Source organism: Streptopelia decaocto (genome assembly GCF_964273445.1).
Source record: "Streptopelia decaocto genome assembly, chromosome: 7".
Classification (NCBI taxonomy): Eukaryota; Metazoa; Chordata; class Aves; order Columbiformes; family Columbidae; genus Streptopelia; species Streptopelia decaocto.
Window position 1 is genome coordinate 13,138,394 of NC_138661.1, and position 14,885 is coordinate 13,153,278.

The following is a 14,885-nucleotide window of genomic DNA, read 5'->3' on the forward strand; positions in this document are numbered from 1 at the left end:
TTTCCAGTAAAGGCTTGTGAGCAGGTTGGATTGCAAAGCAGTTACCTTCCTGAAATAAGCTGCCTTGAAGATACAGCTTGCCTCTTGTGTAGCATTTGTTCAGGCCACATGAGAACCTACTTTTACATGGTGCTGAATACCCTGAAGGCTTACAGTTCTCAGCCTCTCCACTAGCTTCACAGTTGTTCCCACTCATTTTTACAAGTCATCTGTAATTCTGTTTCTTCAAACCAGTTGTATTTCAGTTACATCCACAGGAGGGGACATTTTTAGTCATCTGAATATGTATGAGTCTATTAGGACAGCTGAGCTACTTTATTTTCAAACGTTGGGCTGACCATGGATGGTATCAATGCTGCCTAACGATAAACGGTTGTTTAGTCTGATTTGCAGGCATTTTTTACTGCCTCTGTTCAGAGGATGTAATGCCTGAGAACAAGGTTGGCTGAGAACAATACAGCATGAAGGACTTCGATTCCAGAAAATACCCAGGCAGAGCCAGGATAAATCACTACTCAGCTGGGACAATACTTGATCAAATGTGTCCCTTGTAGAAAGAGGTGAGGGTAGTAGACTCTTAATAACCATATTAAGAGGAATTCCAGATCTTGAGGGCTTAATTAAATCTCCTGTTATAAGGACTTTCTGACTAAAGGGAGTTTAATGCTTTGATGCTGATGCCCCAAGATGTAACCGTGGGTGGTAGGTTGCTGAGGCCATAAGCACTTTGGGAGAGAATCCAGTTCAGCATTGAGTCTTTCATTTCACTCCCCTTTAAGGTGACATACTCCACACCTGCCTGGTCTTTTAACCTTCCTTGTGATTCAACTGCAAGAGTTGGATGAACTCCTGAGAGAAAAATTACGATGATGGTTTGATAGCATGGCTGTGAACATGTTTTAAAAGCCAATTGAAGGCTTAGATTTCAGGAGGACAGTTCTGGAGCTTTTTACCAGTATTTCTCTGGAGGGGAAGAGGTCTCCCTTATTCTTTTCTAGTAGCACCTGTCGTTTAAATACAAGAAACTTTTTTATATGTCCAGCATAGCTGAGAAGTCCTGTCTGCTGCAATATTATTATCAGTGTAGTCAAGGCCTTGCTATCAACTGGTAAAAGTGGCTGTGGACCAGATGGGCATCAACCCTGAAGAACTCCTTTAAAAATATAATCTTTCTCTTTACCTCCAGAAAACGCCCTTGCAACAGAATCTGACAGGGGCTGGATCTGGTCTGCTCCAGATGTCTGTCCAGGGATTAAAAATGGAGACAGAAAACATTTATGCTGCTCTTGAGGCAGGATGAGCAAATTAAAGTATTTCTGGCTTTAGGGACTTTCCTTCTGAAGCAACAGTGTGAGCATGGGTTTTTTTACCTGACATGTTGGTGAAACTTTGTACCTCTATGAAAAATAAATAGTTGTTAGGAGCATCAGAAATTCTATCAAAATGCACCTTTGGAAAAAAAAAAAACACACAACAAACAACTTTTGGCTGCTTCAAACACTGAAGTGAGAAGAGTATATACATTTTAAAAGTAGTAAATCTTACTTAAACTCAACAACTTTGCAATTCTCCTTTAACTTGCCTAACCCCGCAGCACATGGATTTTATGGCAGCCCTTCCTTTGAGAAGCAAAGAGGTTTTGCATCTATTCCTCCCCTCCCTCCAGGATGAGAAAGGATTGCGTCCAAGCTGTGCCCAGCTCCGGAGAGCCACGGAGCCTCAGCCTCCCGGAGGGGACGGATGATGGGCGGACTCAGGGCTGCACAGCGAGCGAATCACCCGGTTTACAGGAACCCCTGCCTGGTTTCGCTTTCCATGGGGCTGTTAGCGTGATTATGTTAACAGACTACGTCTGCCAGTCATTAAATAATGACACGAAAAAGCAAGGAGGTTCGTATTTCATCTGCTACCAAAGAGATATAATTATAGAGTACTTTGGGAAAATTACAGCTGGGAAGGAAAAGTTGCAGCCTGAAGCACAAATATGTTCAGTTACTCACAGAATGCAATACAGGCATTACGTGTAAATAGCACTGGGTAGTGTTAAATCTTACACAAGCTCCCCCCAGCTCTTCCCTTGGTTGTGAAGATCATTTCCTGTGCCAGTAAAAAAGAAAATGAATCCTTTACCAAAAAATTCTGATGAGACTATCAGCTTTTTAGAACATAAATATTTCCCAGTGTTTCAAGGGCCTGAGCAGTGGCTACAGTCTAAATATATTAATGAGATAAAAGGGAGGTTGTATCTAAGTCTGAGACTCCCTGGTGAGTTTGCAATCCTATAAGAATAAAACAAAGCTGTCAGCCATCCAGTTTTGTGCTGAAATGTCTATGCCTCTTACACTGCCCATCAAAGGAGATCAGCAATTGTGGATATTGTGTTACAACAAAATAAACTAAACAAAATACACCATTGAACAGAGTGGCACAAGTTATTTTTTGTTTGTATAATGATCTGTAACTCTCAGCACAGCTTCATACGTTACAAACACCACCATGTTCACAGGAAAGGCACGAATGCAGTTCAACCCCAGTCCTTTGAAAAGCACTTTTGCACCCTCCTTTCTCACACTTTCTGTAGCACAGTGGATGAGACCTTTGTACTTGTGCTGCTCTAATTCATCTGTTTGCATCCTTGATTTAATGACATCCATGGGAGTAGCTAATCCCCAGGCCAGGACTCCAGCAAAGCCACCAGAAAGTAGGACAACGAGTAAACCTGCAGGAGCGAAGGGAGGAGCAGTTAACTCGAGCCTTGCACTGATATGACTGCAGGTGTCTCAGATTTGTTAGCTAACTTGGTTAACTTTCATGTCTTTCAGCAGTTATTTTGTCCAGCTCTTGCAGCTGTGAGGTTTTCAGTGAGCTCACACGAACTGCATGGTCTCTCCGTTTCACAGCATACTCATTTTTGCAGATACCATACTGGTTCGTGCAGAGGCAGGATTTAATTTAACACCACACGAACTAGATGTGATGCAGCCTGAGAGCACCCACACCTTCTCCAGCTGTGTTTACTTATTTTTATAATTCTCAGGAAGATGCTCTTGCTGAATGTCACCTATTTGGTCTTTTCTCAAAGTGGATAATTGTTTTTTGGAGCCAAATCACAACCAGGAAACTTAAGTGTCGTTACATTCTGCACTTGGGATTTATTCTCAAGCTCTGGACTGACTCTGATCCATGCTCTGTGATGGCTCCTGGAAGGCTCGTTCGTGTTTCATTTCTAGTTACATATCCTTTTTCTGCATGAAGAGGATTTCATTTCCACATACCAGGCACCAGAGTGTGCCATGAACACCCCTCCCACGGGAAGAGGAGCAGCTGCTGAGGGGCCAGGCCGTGCTGGCACTGCCCGCACTCCCAGGCTGCTGGCATCCATGCCAGGAGGGCACAAACGGCCCCGTGACACCAGGAAGCAAACACACAGCACCCCATGTGAGGAGCAGATCCGGGTGAGGTTTCACAGGTGCTGGGTGATGTTTGCTAAGAGCCTGGTTTCCCTCAGTGTGGTACTAAATAAGCCATTTTTGCAGATAAGGCCCGATGCTTTCCAATACGTACCTGGTTTGTCTTTCCCAGCTGGTTTGAGCCAGTCGCACAGAGCAGAATAGGTAAGGAAATATATTGCAGAAGAGGAGCAATCCCTGCAGAGTAATGCAGAGCAGCCCTTGTAGAGACCCCCAAAACCTTCCTCCTTGGCAATCACCTTCAGGCAGTGCAGAGATCCTCGGTACTTGGGCTCGGAAACAGGCTGGGGAGATGCAGTGGAAGGATGTGGGTTCCTCTGAGTCTGCATGCGAACTTTAGCCACTTCACTAGGGTTCATCAACAAAACCTGTAACATCAGAGGATGGTATTTTAACCTTTCATGTTTAAACGGTGTTTTGATCCTTCTCCTGCAAATTCCTTGTCTCCCACACTTTCAGGCAATAATATTACCCGAAGACAGCAAGTTCCAGCCTCGTCCCCTCTGTCTGTGCTAAATCCCACCCAGCAGCCACAGAACACCTGTGTGAGGTGCACTGTGAGGAGTGGAAGGCAAGGCAGAAATCACCAGGGTATATTAAACACTTGTAATAACGTTTTAAACCCGGTGGGCATGGAAAGGGGATGTTCTCAGCTACAGGGTAGCATACATCAAGGCTCTTATATTTATCTGTATTTGGAACCAAGGCCATAAACACTTTAAAAATGTTAACCTGTGTTAAATGGAGCTAGAAACTCGACCATCTGGACTGTTCTGTAAGAGGATTGTCTGTGACTGGGTGCATGTTTCTGCCCAGCACACCATCAGAGTGCTGGGCTGAACTCCTGCAGATGCTGACAGAAATCCATCTGCTGATTGGAAAGTGCTCCTGGATTCCGTCTTACTTCCCTGTCCTGGGATCATGCACATTTGCCATGCAACATCACTTCTTAGTGATGCCCTGCTGCGTTTCGAGGCCTGGCGAGACCACGCTGTGTACTGCCCATTGCTACAGCAACACCGTGCCGGGCTTGTGCAGCCACTGTCAGAGCACCAGCCTGAGCTCTGACACACTGAGTTACGTCTTTCTTATATAAATATACCGTCAGAGCCACTTGGAAAGTTTGCTGCTCAGGTTGTTTTTCTTCCTTTTTCTCTGTTTGCTGCCAATGTCCATGTCATTCTTAATAATGAGTTCTTAAGTGTTTTGGAACTCTAAACCAAATCTGGCATGAGCTGCCTGGCAGAGCTTGGCCACGCTGCGGAGCCGACAAGGGAGGGGCAGCATGGGCAGAGTGTGAATCCTCTGAAAACAAACCCACCAGGTTTGTGCAGGCTCCCCCGTGGCCTCCCAGACAGAAAACATTCAGTGCTTTCCCAGGCTCCTATGTCTGTGAACAATATCTCTTGTTGTGCTTTCCCTTTCGGCTGTTGACCTACCCGGGCAGCACCGGCAGCACCTCCAGCAAGAGAAACATCCAGCTTGGATGGTTTTGCATCCGCAGCCCCGTATCGCAGCTTGCAGATGGTACAAAGGAAGTTTTTGTACGTGCCAAACGAAACAGAAGAAATCACCGATACTGCAAGGACTGATGCAGACACACCTTTGTAAAATCCCCAAATCTAGTTGGAAACAGAGATAAAATAACTTTTTGTAAAGCAAATGGCATGGAAAGCATCTACCCAAAAACACTGTCCCTACATTGTTGAGCCAAAACTTATTCCCATCTTACAGTTTATTGGCAAAGCTAAATTTCGTCCTGACCTTTCTCCCAACAAATGGTTGTATGTAACTAACTGCTGCTCATCCTCCCCCGCCAACAGCTCTGCTGCTCTGCAGCAAGTCATCCGTAACTGATGTCAGCAATTCTGATGAGAGGCACTTACTTTTTCTGTCCTGTATGTTTCCTGAATGCAGTGCCAAATCCCATTGTAATGCCTCTCGGTCTGAATTCTCACCTAGGAATATAGGGACAACTTCAAAATGTACATATTAGATTCAAACAAAACAAAACAAACAAACAAAAAGCCACAGGAGCAAACCAGATAATTAGCCATAAAATAGCACAACCAAATTATTTACTTTTTTTTTAAAATGAGAAACAACACAATCAAATACAGTGAAATATGTTGATTTTAACAAAGATGAAAGCATTGCTATGGGACTAGTTTTATAGAAAGGGGGAGGGGAAAGCAAAAGAGCCTGCTCATTTTCAGTCCCTAGTCAAGAAATAAAGCTCCATCCCGTACCTTCACTGTGTCCAGCGGATAACCCACTGCTGTGCTCAGACCACCTGAAACAGAGAGTGTGTTGGAGATGGTTAACAGGGCACATTGCAACAGAGCATTTTGCCCCACTGTGGCAAGTCATTGAGGGAACAGCAGAAAAATGCAGCTTCAGAGCCCTGCCATGCTTGGCATCAGACCTTTTTCAAGCTCCAGCGGTGAAGTTTGAGCCAAGAATGACAAAGCAGAATGTTGTGATTTCTCTCTGTGACCAAGACACTCTCAGAGAGGAATCCAAGTGTCACAGAAAACTAATCAGGAGGAATAACACCCCAGTACAAGCCAGGACTGGGGAAACACTGAGAGCACCACTGCAGGAAGGCTGAAAAGATGACTTGTACGATATCAGACTGTTCTCTCTCTCAGCTGAAGCAGTAAAATATCTTTGGACTATGACCAAGCACCCTCACATGAGGTGCAGAGCATCCTCATTCACACAAGAGGGCCTCTGGAGCAATTTTGGGTCTCCATGTTTGTTTTGGAAATATTAAGGAATAAAAGCAGCAGTCACAAGGACATCTGTAAAAGAGAGGTGGTCCTCAGGCATTACAGGCTCTCAGCAATCTTGAATCTTGTAGTCTTGAGGACTAGAGAGGCACTTCTGCTGCATCCTGCACGCCAGGGACCGGACACATGCTGGCTGCACTTTACAAAGCACATCTAGAGCTTTGGGTGAGGAATTCATTGGGCGTTAGGGCCCACAGCACCATGCTGGACTAAGCCTCTAAGGTGCATCTCTTTCGTGCACCAGACTGCTGCAAGAGCAGAGCAAGGAGCATAAATGAAGGTTGCTTTGAGCCGTGGCAGGCTGGTGTGACACTGGGGTGCAGCACTCACACTCCGCCACTCAGGGCTCAGCAGGATTACGGGGCAGCGAGGGATTAGCGATGGCCACGCACAAAGCCAGCGTGCTCAGCAGCACGGCCCACACGCCAGCTGACCGCGACTCCCTGCCTGCGGCAGTGACAGCATGTCCAGCCTGATGGAGGGGGTTGTCAATCCTCTGTTGACACCCAAGCTCACTTTGAAACCTTAAAATAGCTGCTGGAGTTGGAAATGCAATCAAAGTTAATGCCTTAATGGCAGATACAGAGAGTGAAAGAGTTCAGACATGGGCTTCTCTTGGCCAAGTAACAGATAGATCACCCACTGTCCCTGCCTGTCCACTGCATTCTCAACTCTAATCTAAATGCATCTGATGGCAGATACAACAGATGATAAGAGCTGACTAGCTCACTTCCTCCCAGTATATCAGCTGCTTAAGACATCTGAGAGGAAATCAGGCTGGTGGATGATGGAGCTGTATCCATGTGAGTTATTTAGATGGAGACCAAGTTCATAAAAGTGGTTGATAAGCCCTTCAGGGAGCCAGGCAAAAGATACTTTAAAATGTATTAGTCACTGTGAGTATTTCACTAGGCATGTTCACGTGTGATTACACGGCTGCTTGGGAGCTCTGGAAAGCTCTACTGCCTTCTGGAAAAAGCAGCAGCTGCTGGTGTGAGTCACCAGGAGACAATCTCAAGGTGCTTTACTCAGAAGAAAAGAACCAGCAGCCTCTTGCTTGAAGAAAAATGAGGTTTCTGCTGTAAAAACCTCTGTCAAATCTGTCACCAGATAAATAGCAATGAAGATTAAAAAGAGGCCAAGAATTCCAAAACCAAAATGAGATCAGGTTGGAAGAGAGACAGCTAGAGTGATCACGCAGGGTAATACAACTCAAAGGAGCAATGCTTCTGGTCCAAACAGAGAGCGACAACGGACAAGGTCACCCGGGGCCACCTGCACTGTCCCAGATTCCCGGCCATCAGCCAGAGGCAGACAGCAGACACAGGCCCCGCCAGCCAGCAAAGAGCAGCACATAAGTCAGTGTCAGTGTGACTGTGCTGACCGCAGAGGTCAGGTCCCCTGGCCCAAGAACCCGTCCCAACCAAGAGGATTTGGCATCGCATGGGTTTCAGATTTCTGAACCTTAGGGGCAGCAAATGCAAGCTGAGCAGACAGTGGTGACTCAGGGGCACCATGTGCCTTGCACAGCTAAGTCCTGGCTTGTTCCACCAGCTCAGGAAGGTAGAAGCCTTGTTTTGTGCACATCAGGTACCAAGGCTGATCTGGGTAAGTGTTTGACAAGAAGTGTCCTCCCTTCCAAAGTGCCCTGTTCACACATTAAGATGCAGAAACAGCAGCAACATAGACAAAATAAAGCAGTTTTGCCTCCCATTGCTTCTCAGTCCTAAAGTCTCTTGCTCACCTTAGGTCCTCCAAGAACCAAACATTTCCACTTTATTCCCACTCCGAACCTCTGAACAACCATAGCCTGTCATGCAACGTACTCCTTAAGAGTCAAAGCACTCCAAGCAGTTAAGTTGTCAGAGCTGAGGAGCTCAGCCAAGTCCACCAAAGGCTGACGAAGAAGGGCTCTGCACAATGTCACACAGTATAAATAGCCTGGGACAAAGATAGCATGACCCACACATGCCCTGTTTGCACAGCGGAATTGAACAAGGCCACCAATGTATAGCATAGCATGAAATATGGGAGAAGGATCTTGTGGGGCTCCTGCTGAGTAACACCGCACCCCCTGTGAGGGAAGTAAATGGCAAAACCAGGTGAATGATGTTCGTTGGGTTGTAGCAAGGCATTTTTCATGCCTACTTTATTGGAGACATTCTCAGTTATTGTGCGGAGGTTGTAACATCCTCTACACACATACAGAGTACAAGGACAAAACTGTAATACTCAGTCTCTTCACTCAATCTCTTCAAACAGGTAATTCAAAAAAGGAGAGATCCTGGCAATGTGGCCACTGCAATGTTCACAGCAGAGAGCAGGCAGCAGCCATATGGAGCCCACCAGGCTGCAACAGCTCTGAGCTGTTGGCAAACACCTGGCTGAAAGACCCAGGGAGAAGCAGGAATCATGGTCTGTGCACTGGATGGGGAGACAACTACTTTCAAAGACCTTTACTTTGTGAAGAGCTGGGAACATAAGAAGTGCCCCATATCCTAAACAATCTGAACTCCATCTGGTTACATGGCCCTGGCAGTGGCCAGCAGAAGCTACTTTAGCTGTAAGGACAAGGAGACAGCATGTTCCCTCCGTAGGAGGACTATTTTATCTGTCCTTGGGCGGCATGTGTCTGGTGTGTAACCTTGCAGTAAGATGAGGAGAAGCCCATGCAGACCCTGCTGTTCTGTCACTGCTGGGTGAACCTCAGCTTCCCATTCCCCAATCTCCACACGTGGCACAGGAGTCGAACCATCCCCTGCCATGGCCTGGGCTGCTGTAGTAGCAGGGCTAGAAAATATACATGGGGTCACAGGAAAATTCAAGTTGGAAGAGACCTCGGAAGGTGTCTAGTCCAATCTCCTGCTCAGCTTTATTGATCAAGAAGGACATCCTTATAGAAGAGCTGCTTTCCACAACATTCAGCCTCATTTAGTGGTTACTGAAAATCTCCACAGTCACTGAGCAAGTTTCTGTCAAGTTGTTTCCGTCTGGGGTCACAGCAAATCACTGTTTCCCTGGCTGAAGATGCTACACTTGTCCCATGGCCACAGAAGCAATAGCTCAGTGGAGATGCACAATATTTGTGCAGGTGCCTGAGCCAAGCTGGATCATTCCATGGCATCCAAAAGGGGCAGCAACTCTGCTGGTTTTCTGTGGTGCTTAAGCCATGTTTTGTGCAAAACACTCTGAAAACAGATCAAGGTCACAAGAACATATTTGACTAAACAGAAACTCTGTTATTATTTATGCTGCCTGTTGAGTTGTCTGATGCACTTCAGCTGAGTTTGCAGCCTCCTTGGGAAAGTGAGAACTGCTTCAGCTCTAACAAACACATGCCATGAAATAAGCTCAGGACCAAAACTACCCCAGTTGTCACAGGTAATTGTAAGGGTCCCACCCTTGGAATCCACTCCGTGTTGGGGTAAGGACCGTGGCCCTGAAGCCCTGCCGAAGTACCTTGCACATGTCTATGTGCAAGCTCCCAGCAGGGAACAGCATGCCAGAAAACACTCCTGTTTGCCAGTGAAAAAAATTCATTATCCCTCTTAAGAAAGCTTCAAGCTGGACACAGATGACGGGATGGAAAATCTTGCTCTCTGACCCCCTGGGGCAAGTGAAGTCCAATAAAACAAGCAAAGACATTTTTGGCCCCAGCTGGAGCTCCCCAGCCTGTATCCTCCCAGGGTCAGCCTGTTTCCAGGGCACCCATGGGAGATACTCGTTGCATGGCAGGGCACATGATGCTGGCACCCAGACAACAAGACACCACACAAATCTTGACTTTGCATGGGAGCAGGAGATGAAGGCTGAGGTGAACGATCACTTTGAAACTGTGTTTTCAGCTCTCCACATTCCCTTGCAAAAGAAGTTTATCCTTAACTGGCTCAACCACAACTGTGCCAGCAAAAGCAAAGAAGTCCAAGGAGCAAACACAACTGTTGCTGCCCTGCTGAGATGAGGGCAGTCATGAACAGGAGGTCTCAGAGGAGGTTTGATGAGTCCTTCTGAGATGGATGTCCTGTTGCCAGCCTCAGCACAAAACCACCATCTCTACTGGGTACTTTAAAGTCAGAAAGGAAAGAGGAGGAGAACAGAAAGCTGCCATGGAGTGGCTGGTTAGATTCCCCTCTCCCATGAAGGATCCTTCCCAAGCAGGATCCCCCAGCACCCTGGGAAGTCCAACACCTTGAGCAACTGGCACCAGGGCTGCATGCTGCTGAGATGCCAGAACCTCACCCCACTTGCACATTTTGCATGATGAGCAATAAGGGTGTAAAACTCATCATGGTTCTTCCCAGGGAATTCACATTTGCACCAGGACCACAGGCGGCTCCTGGTGAGGGAAACTGCCAAATGTCAGAAGATCTCAAAGTGAGATCTGACATGCAGGCTTGGGCTGGGCTTCTCAACCTGCTGGCAGGTTTACCTGTCCTTTCTGGCAGTGGCAACTCCAAGGCTTTTGTCTTGGTATTCGATACTCTGTTAAATCTGGGAAGATTTCAGAAAAAAAGTGAGACCAGTGACTAAAATTTGTTGTTTAAAACAACATTGGGTTTGAGTGGTAAATGCCCTAAAAATGTCTAGAAATAAATCACACTTTTCTCTTTTTACTTTTTTTATATATAACTAACCTACTTTCTCCCAGATCAAAGCCTGCCACGCAGCTTGCCTGCACTGAAATTACCTTCACAGCTGCAACTTAAACTAAGCCAAAGGTCATTCATTCAGACTGTCCTCACTACAAAAAGCCATGCCTCTACCCCTCCCGTCTCACAAATCACATTCTCAGCCCCCCAGAGTCGTGACCTCGATAGCCTGCCAGGACCCTCTGGCACCAGACACGCAAAGCTTTGCTGTCTGGCCATTACTCGCCAGTTTGTATCTGCAGCAACGCGTTCCACTTAGTGTCTTCCCATCAGAATTTGTCCCGTCCCGCGGCAATTAGGCTGCAGAAGATTGCGCAGCAATGACCTCAGCTGACAAAATTGCAGCTCTGCCTCTCCAGTAGCTCTGTGAATCTGCTCTGATTACATTTTCCACTTTATAAGGAAGAATCCACTTTTAACAAGCAGCCCCCATTGAAAAACTCTCAGCTCTGCCATTGAGACCTGCCCATTAGCTGAACAAGAAAGAAACACAGCAACCTGCTGTCATCAACAAGCACTTCGTGTATTTACCTCCAATGGCCCCGGCAATGAAATCCATCCAGATTGATTCTGCTGCCTTAATTACCCTGATTAAGCGTTAGGGAGGTAGAAGAAGAGAGGATATCAGTTCAGTCCTTCCAGAGCACCGCAGGTCCTTTGGAGAACAGTGTGATTTGGAATATGAAGCACCTTCCTACTGTCTTGTCTTGCCTCTGGGGACTGTGAACCTTGTGAATACTGGATGAATTCGTACACTTGAGGCAGAGACAGGAAGCCTGGAGCTGTTCCAGGAACACAGTGAATAAGTAATCCCGCGAAGCCCAGCAACGCTGTGCCAGAGCTGCTGTCCTCAATGCCTTTCTGCTTGGAAAATCACGAGGGGTAGTGCCCTGCAGGGTAATGCCAGCTGTGATGGGGCCATTCCCTACTGCACTTATTAAACGCAGAAGACAGCCTTACACCCTTGTTTGCCAGAGGACACCTTTGCCCTGCACCATGGAGACATGGTGCAGGTGGCTGTGTATGAGATCACAGAATCACAGAACCACGGAATGTCAGGGGTTGGAAGGGACCTCAAAATATCATCTAGTCCCATCCCCCTGCTGGAGCAGGAACACCTAGATGAGGCTACAGAGGAATGTGTCCAGGCAGGTTTTAAATGTCTCCAGAGAAGGAGACTCCACAACCCCCCTGGGCAGCCTGTTCCAGTGCTCTGTTACCCTCACTGAGAAGAAGTTTTTTCTCAAATTTAAGTGGAACCTCTTGTGTTCCAGTTTGAACCCATTACCCCTTGTCCTATCATTGTTTGCCACCAAGAAGAGCCTGGCTCCATCCTCGTGACACTCACCCTTTATATATTTATAAACATTAATGAGGTCACCCCTCAGTCTCCTCCAAGCTAAAGAGACCCAGCTCCCTCAGCCTTTCCTCATAAGAAAGATGCTCCACTCCCTTGATCATCTTTGTTGCCCTGCACTGGACTCTCTCCAGCAGTTCCCTGTGCTTCTTGAACTGAGATGCCTCTTTCCCTCATCCCAGTGCACCCTTCCTGCTTCTGATGGAGCTGACCCCCTTCCCAGCAAGGAAAATTCCTTGTGCCCTTGCCAAGGAATTTTCCTTGGCTTTCCTAGCCCACTCAATTGACCCTAAACCTTTGCCCAGACCCTCACAAATTATTACCTACTGTGTATACATGTGGTGAAGCCCAGAAATAAATTCAACCACGTACAAAGCATTTGCTTCTCTTTCAGGCTGCAGGGAGGTGGTGGACTCACTGTTCCTGGCGGTTTTTAAACTGAGATTGGACATGGCACTTAGTGCCATGATCTAGTAAATGGACTGAAGTTGGACCAAAGGTTGGACTTGATGATCTCTGAGGTCTTTTCCAACCCAGTCAATTCTGTGATTCTGTAGCTTCCCCAGTGCCCAGAGGAGCTCTGGCTCTTCACTTTTGACTCAGCCTCCCAAGCCCCTTTCCAATGTCAGCTCCTTGCTGAGTTCATTGGCAGAGCAGGAATCACTATTGCTGCTGCCCATACTCCAGTGTTTCACCCTGCAGGGGAGATGGATTTTGCCAGGAGATTGGTCCAGCACTTAATTTTTTTCTTCCTAATTTACACCCAGCACAGGGTGGTGAGCTCAGCAGAGAAAAGAGAAAAGCACAGAGAGACACTTGCTCATCAAAGAGAACCAAGAGCGCTAGAAAATGCCATATGGCCTACTTTTGCCATATGGCCTACAGACCCACACCAGAGGGCTGCCACGTCTACAGCGGAGAGGTTAAGTTTTGCCAGGAGTGAACCTGGAAACCAAAGTCCCGATGCAGTGAAGGGCTTGCCAAGTCGTGACTTGAATTGTACTCCTCTTGAAGAGGTTTCCTCAGATCAGAGCCAAGGCACATCATCAGCAAAGTGAAAAGAAAATGTCACAGGTGCTGCCCCCATGGGTCAGCTTCACAGAGGAGGTGAGGACTTTAATCCCCAGTACTAAGTCTCTCACACATTTCACAAGAACCTCTTTCTCACTGAAGTGCACAGTTTGAATGGGCTGATGTGTCAGTGATGTATAGCACAGCTCACTGTCAGAGATCAGAGTTTCTAGGAACTGAAAATTAAAGGATTTTTAGAAGCTTGCTTCCCATAATTTCTTACACATTCCTCCCTGAGCACTTTTGGCACTGGAAAGAACAGTTTATTGCAGTGTAGCATCATGCAAGGACAGTGAAAATTTTAAACCAGAAGTAAAATATTATCTAGAGAGATAGCAATGTAGCTGCTAAAACACACTGGGTTGTTCAGTAGCTCTTCCTTGTCACACCTGGTGACTGTGCAGAAGTTATTAACAGTTCATCAACAGCTTGTATGTGCCAAGTGCAGGGAAAGGTGCTGTTACCACTTCTCCCACTTGGCTGCTGTCCTTGCAGAACCTTTCCAGCAGCGGGACTGGGTGTGTAATCTGCTGTGTCAGTGACATGGGGGACAAGGACACAGTCCTCTCCAGGAGAGCCACCCCAGAAGCCTAAACCCTCCTGGTTCCTGAAGGGACCGGGGACCTTCCAAGCCACCCCAGCCCGCACTGCAGCAGCCAATGGTGCTTTCAGGACTGCTACTTGGATACTGCTGTTTAATGTTGCTTTTCTGGGAGCTGCTTCCAGGAAAAGCGAAGAATCTCATTATACTCCCAACATGAAAGTGTCGCCATGCGTTCCCTTCCACCACATAGCCAGGGGTATTGTGTGGGATTTTTCTATATACTGCAGCGGCTGATGCAATATCAGCAAGAAAATACATACTGGCTGGCATGTCACGCTGGATGACTGATATGTCAGGGCTAATCAGTATTTCTTATGAAATTATGCAAGACCAAGCAAAATTTCTCTCTTCTCTGTCTGAGCTGGACACTTCAAAGGGAATCTTCCTCACGAAACCACCTGAGAATGTAAAACAAACAAGCAAACAAAAAAGCCACAAACAAAACAAATAAAAAAAGAAAACAAACAAACAAAAAACAAAACAAAGAAACAAACACACATACACACACACAAAAAAAAAAAAACAAAACAACAACAAAAAAACCCACAAACCCACACAACCCCCTTCCTTATGCAACCAAAGATTAACACTTTTAAAATTTTTAAAGCTTCATTCACACCAATGCTTCTATCAAAATATTAGTTTGCTTTATATAGCACAAAGCTGATTCTAGATTCAAACATTCTGATAACCTTCTGATCCTTTTGATGAGGTATACTGGGAGAATTCACACTTTCAATGTGGCTGGAATCTCTCTGCAAAGAGAAGCCATTCAGAAGGCAGCCATCTGAACCCATCTTTTGGTGCTTGAGATTTCACCTCGACCCATGAAGGTGTCATTAGGGCCAGCCAGCTCTGGAGAAATCCATGCACACAGCTACTCCGGGGACATTCGCCTCAACAGGCGCTTAGCAAGGTAACATGAGACCCAAGCAAACACCG

At 46.5% G+C, this 14,885-nt stretch overlaps 1 protein-coding gene across 2 annotated transcripts; it reads right to left on the reverse strand.

The window, feature by feature from the left end:
• Positions 1-453: 453 nt before the first annotated feature.
• Positions 454-11,637, reverse strand: SLC25A47 (solute carrier family 25 member 47). Of its 2 annotated transcripts, XM_082059497.1 has the most exons (6): positions 11,443-11,637; positions 5,720-5,763; positions 5,357-5,428; positions 4,910-5,092; positions 3,565-3,838; positions 454-2,719 (listed from the first exon to the last, which is right to left on the reverse strand). In XM_082059497.1, the coding sequence occupies exons 1-6, from the start codon at positions 11,468-11,470 to the stop codon at positions 2,433-2,435; spliced, it is 888 nt and encodes a 295-aa protein (XP_081915623.1). In that variant the 5' UTR covers positions 11,471-11,637; the 3' UTR covers positions 454-2,432. The 2 variants fall into 2 exon arrangements, with proteins under 2 accessions (XP_081915623.1, XP_081915624.1); XM_082059498.1 differs by lacking the exon at positions 4,910-5,092.
• Positions 11,638-14,885: the final 3,248 nt, after the last annotated feature.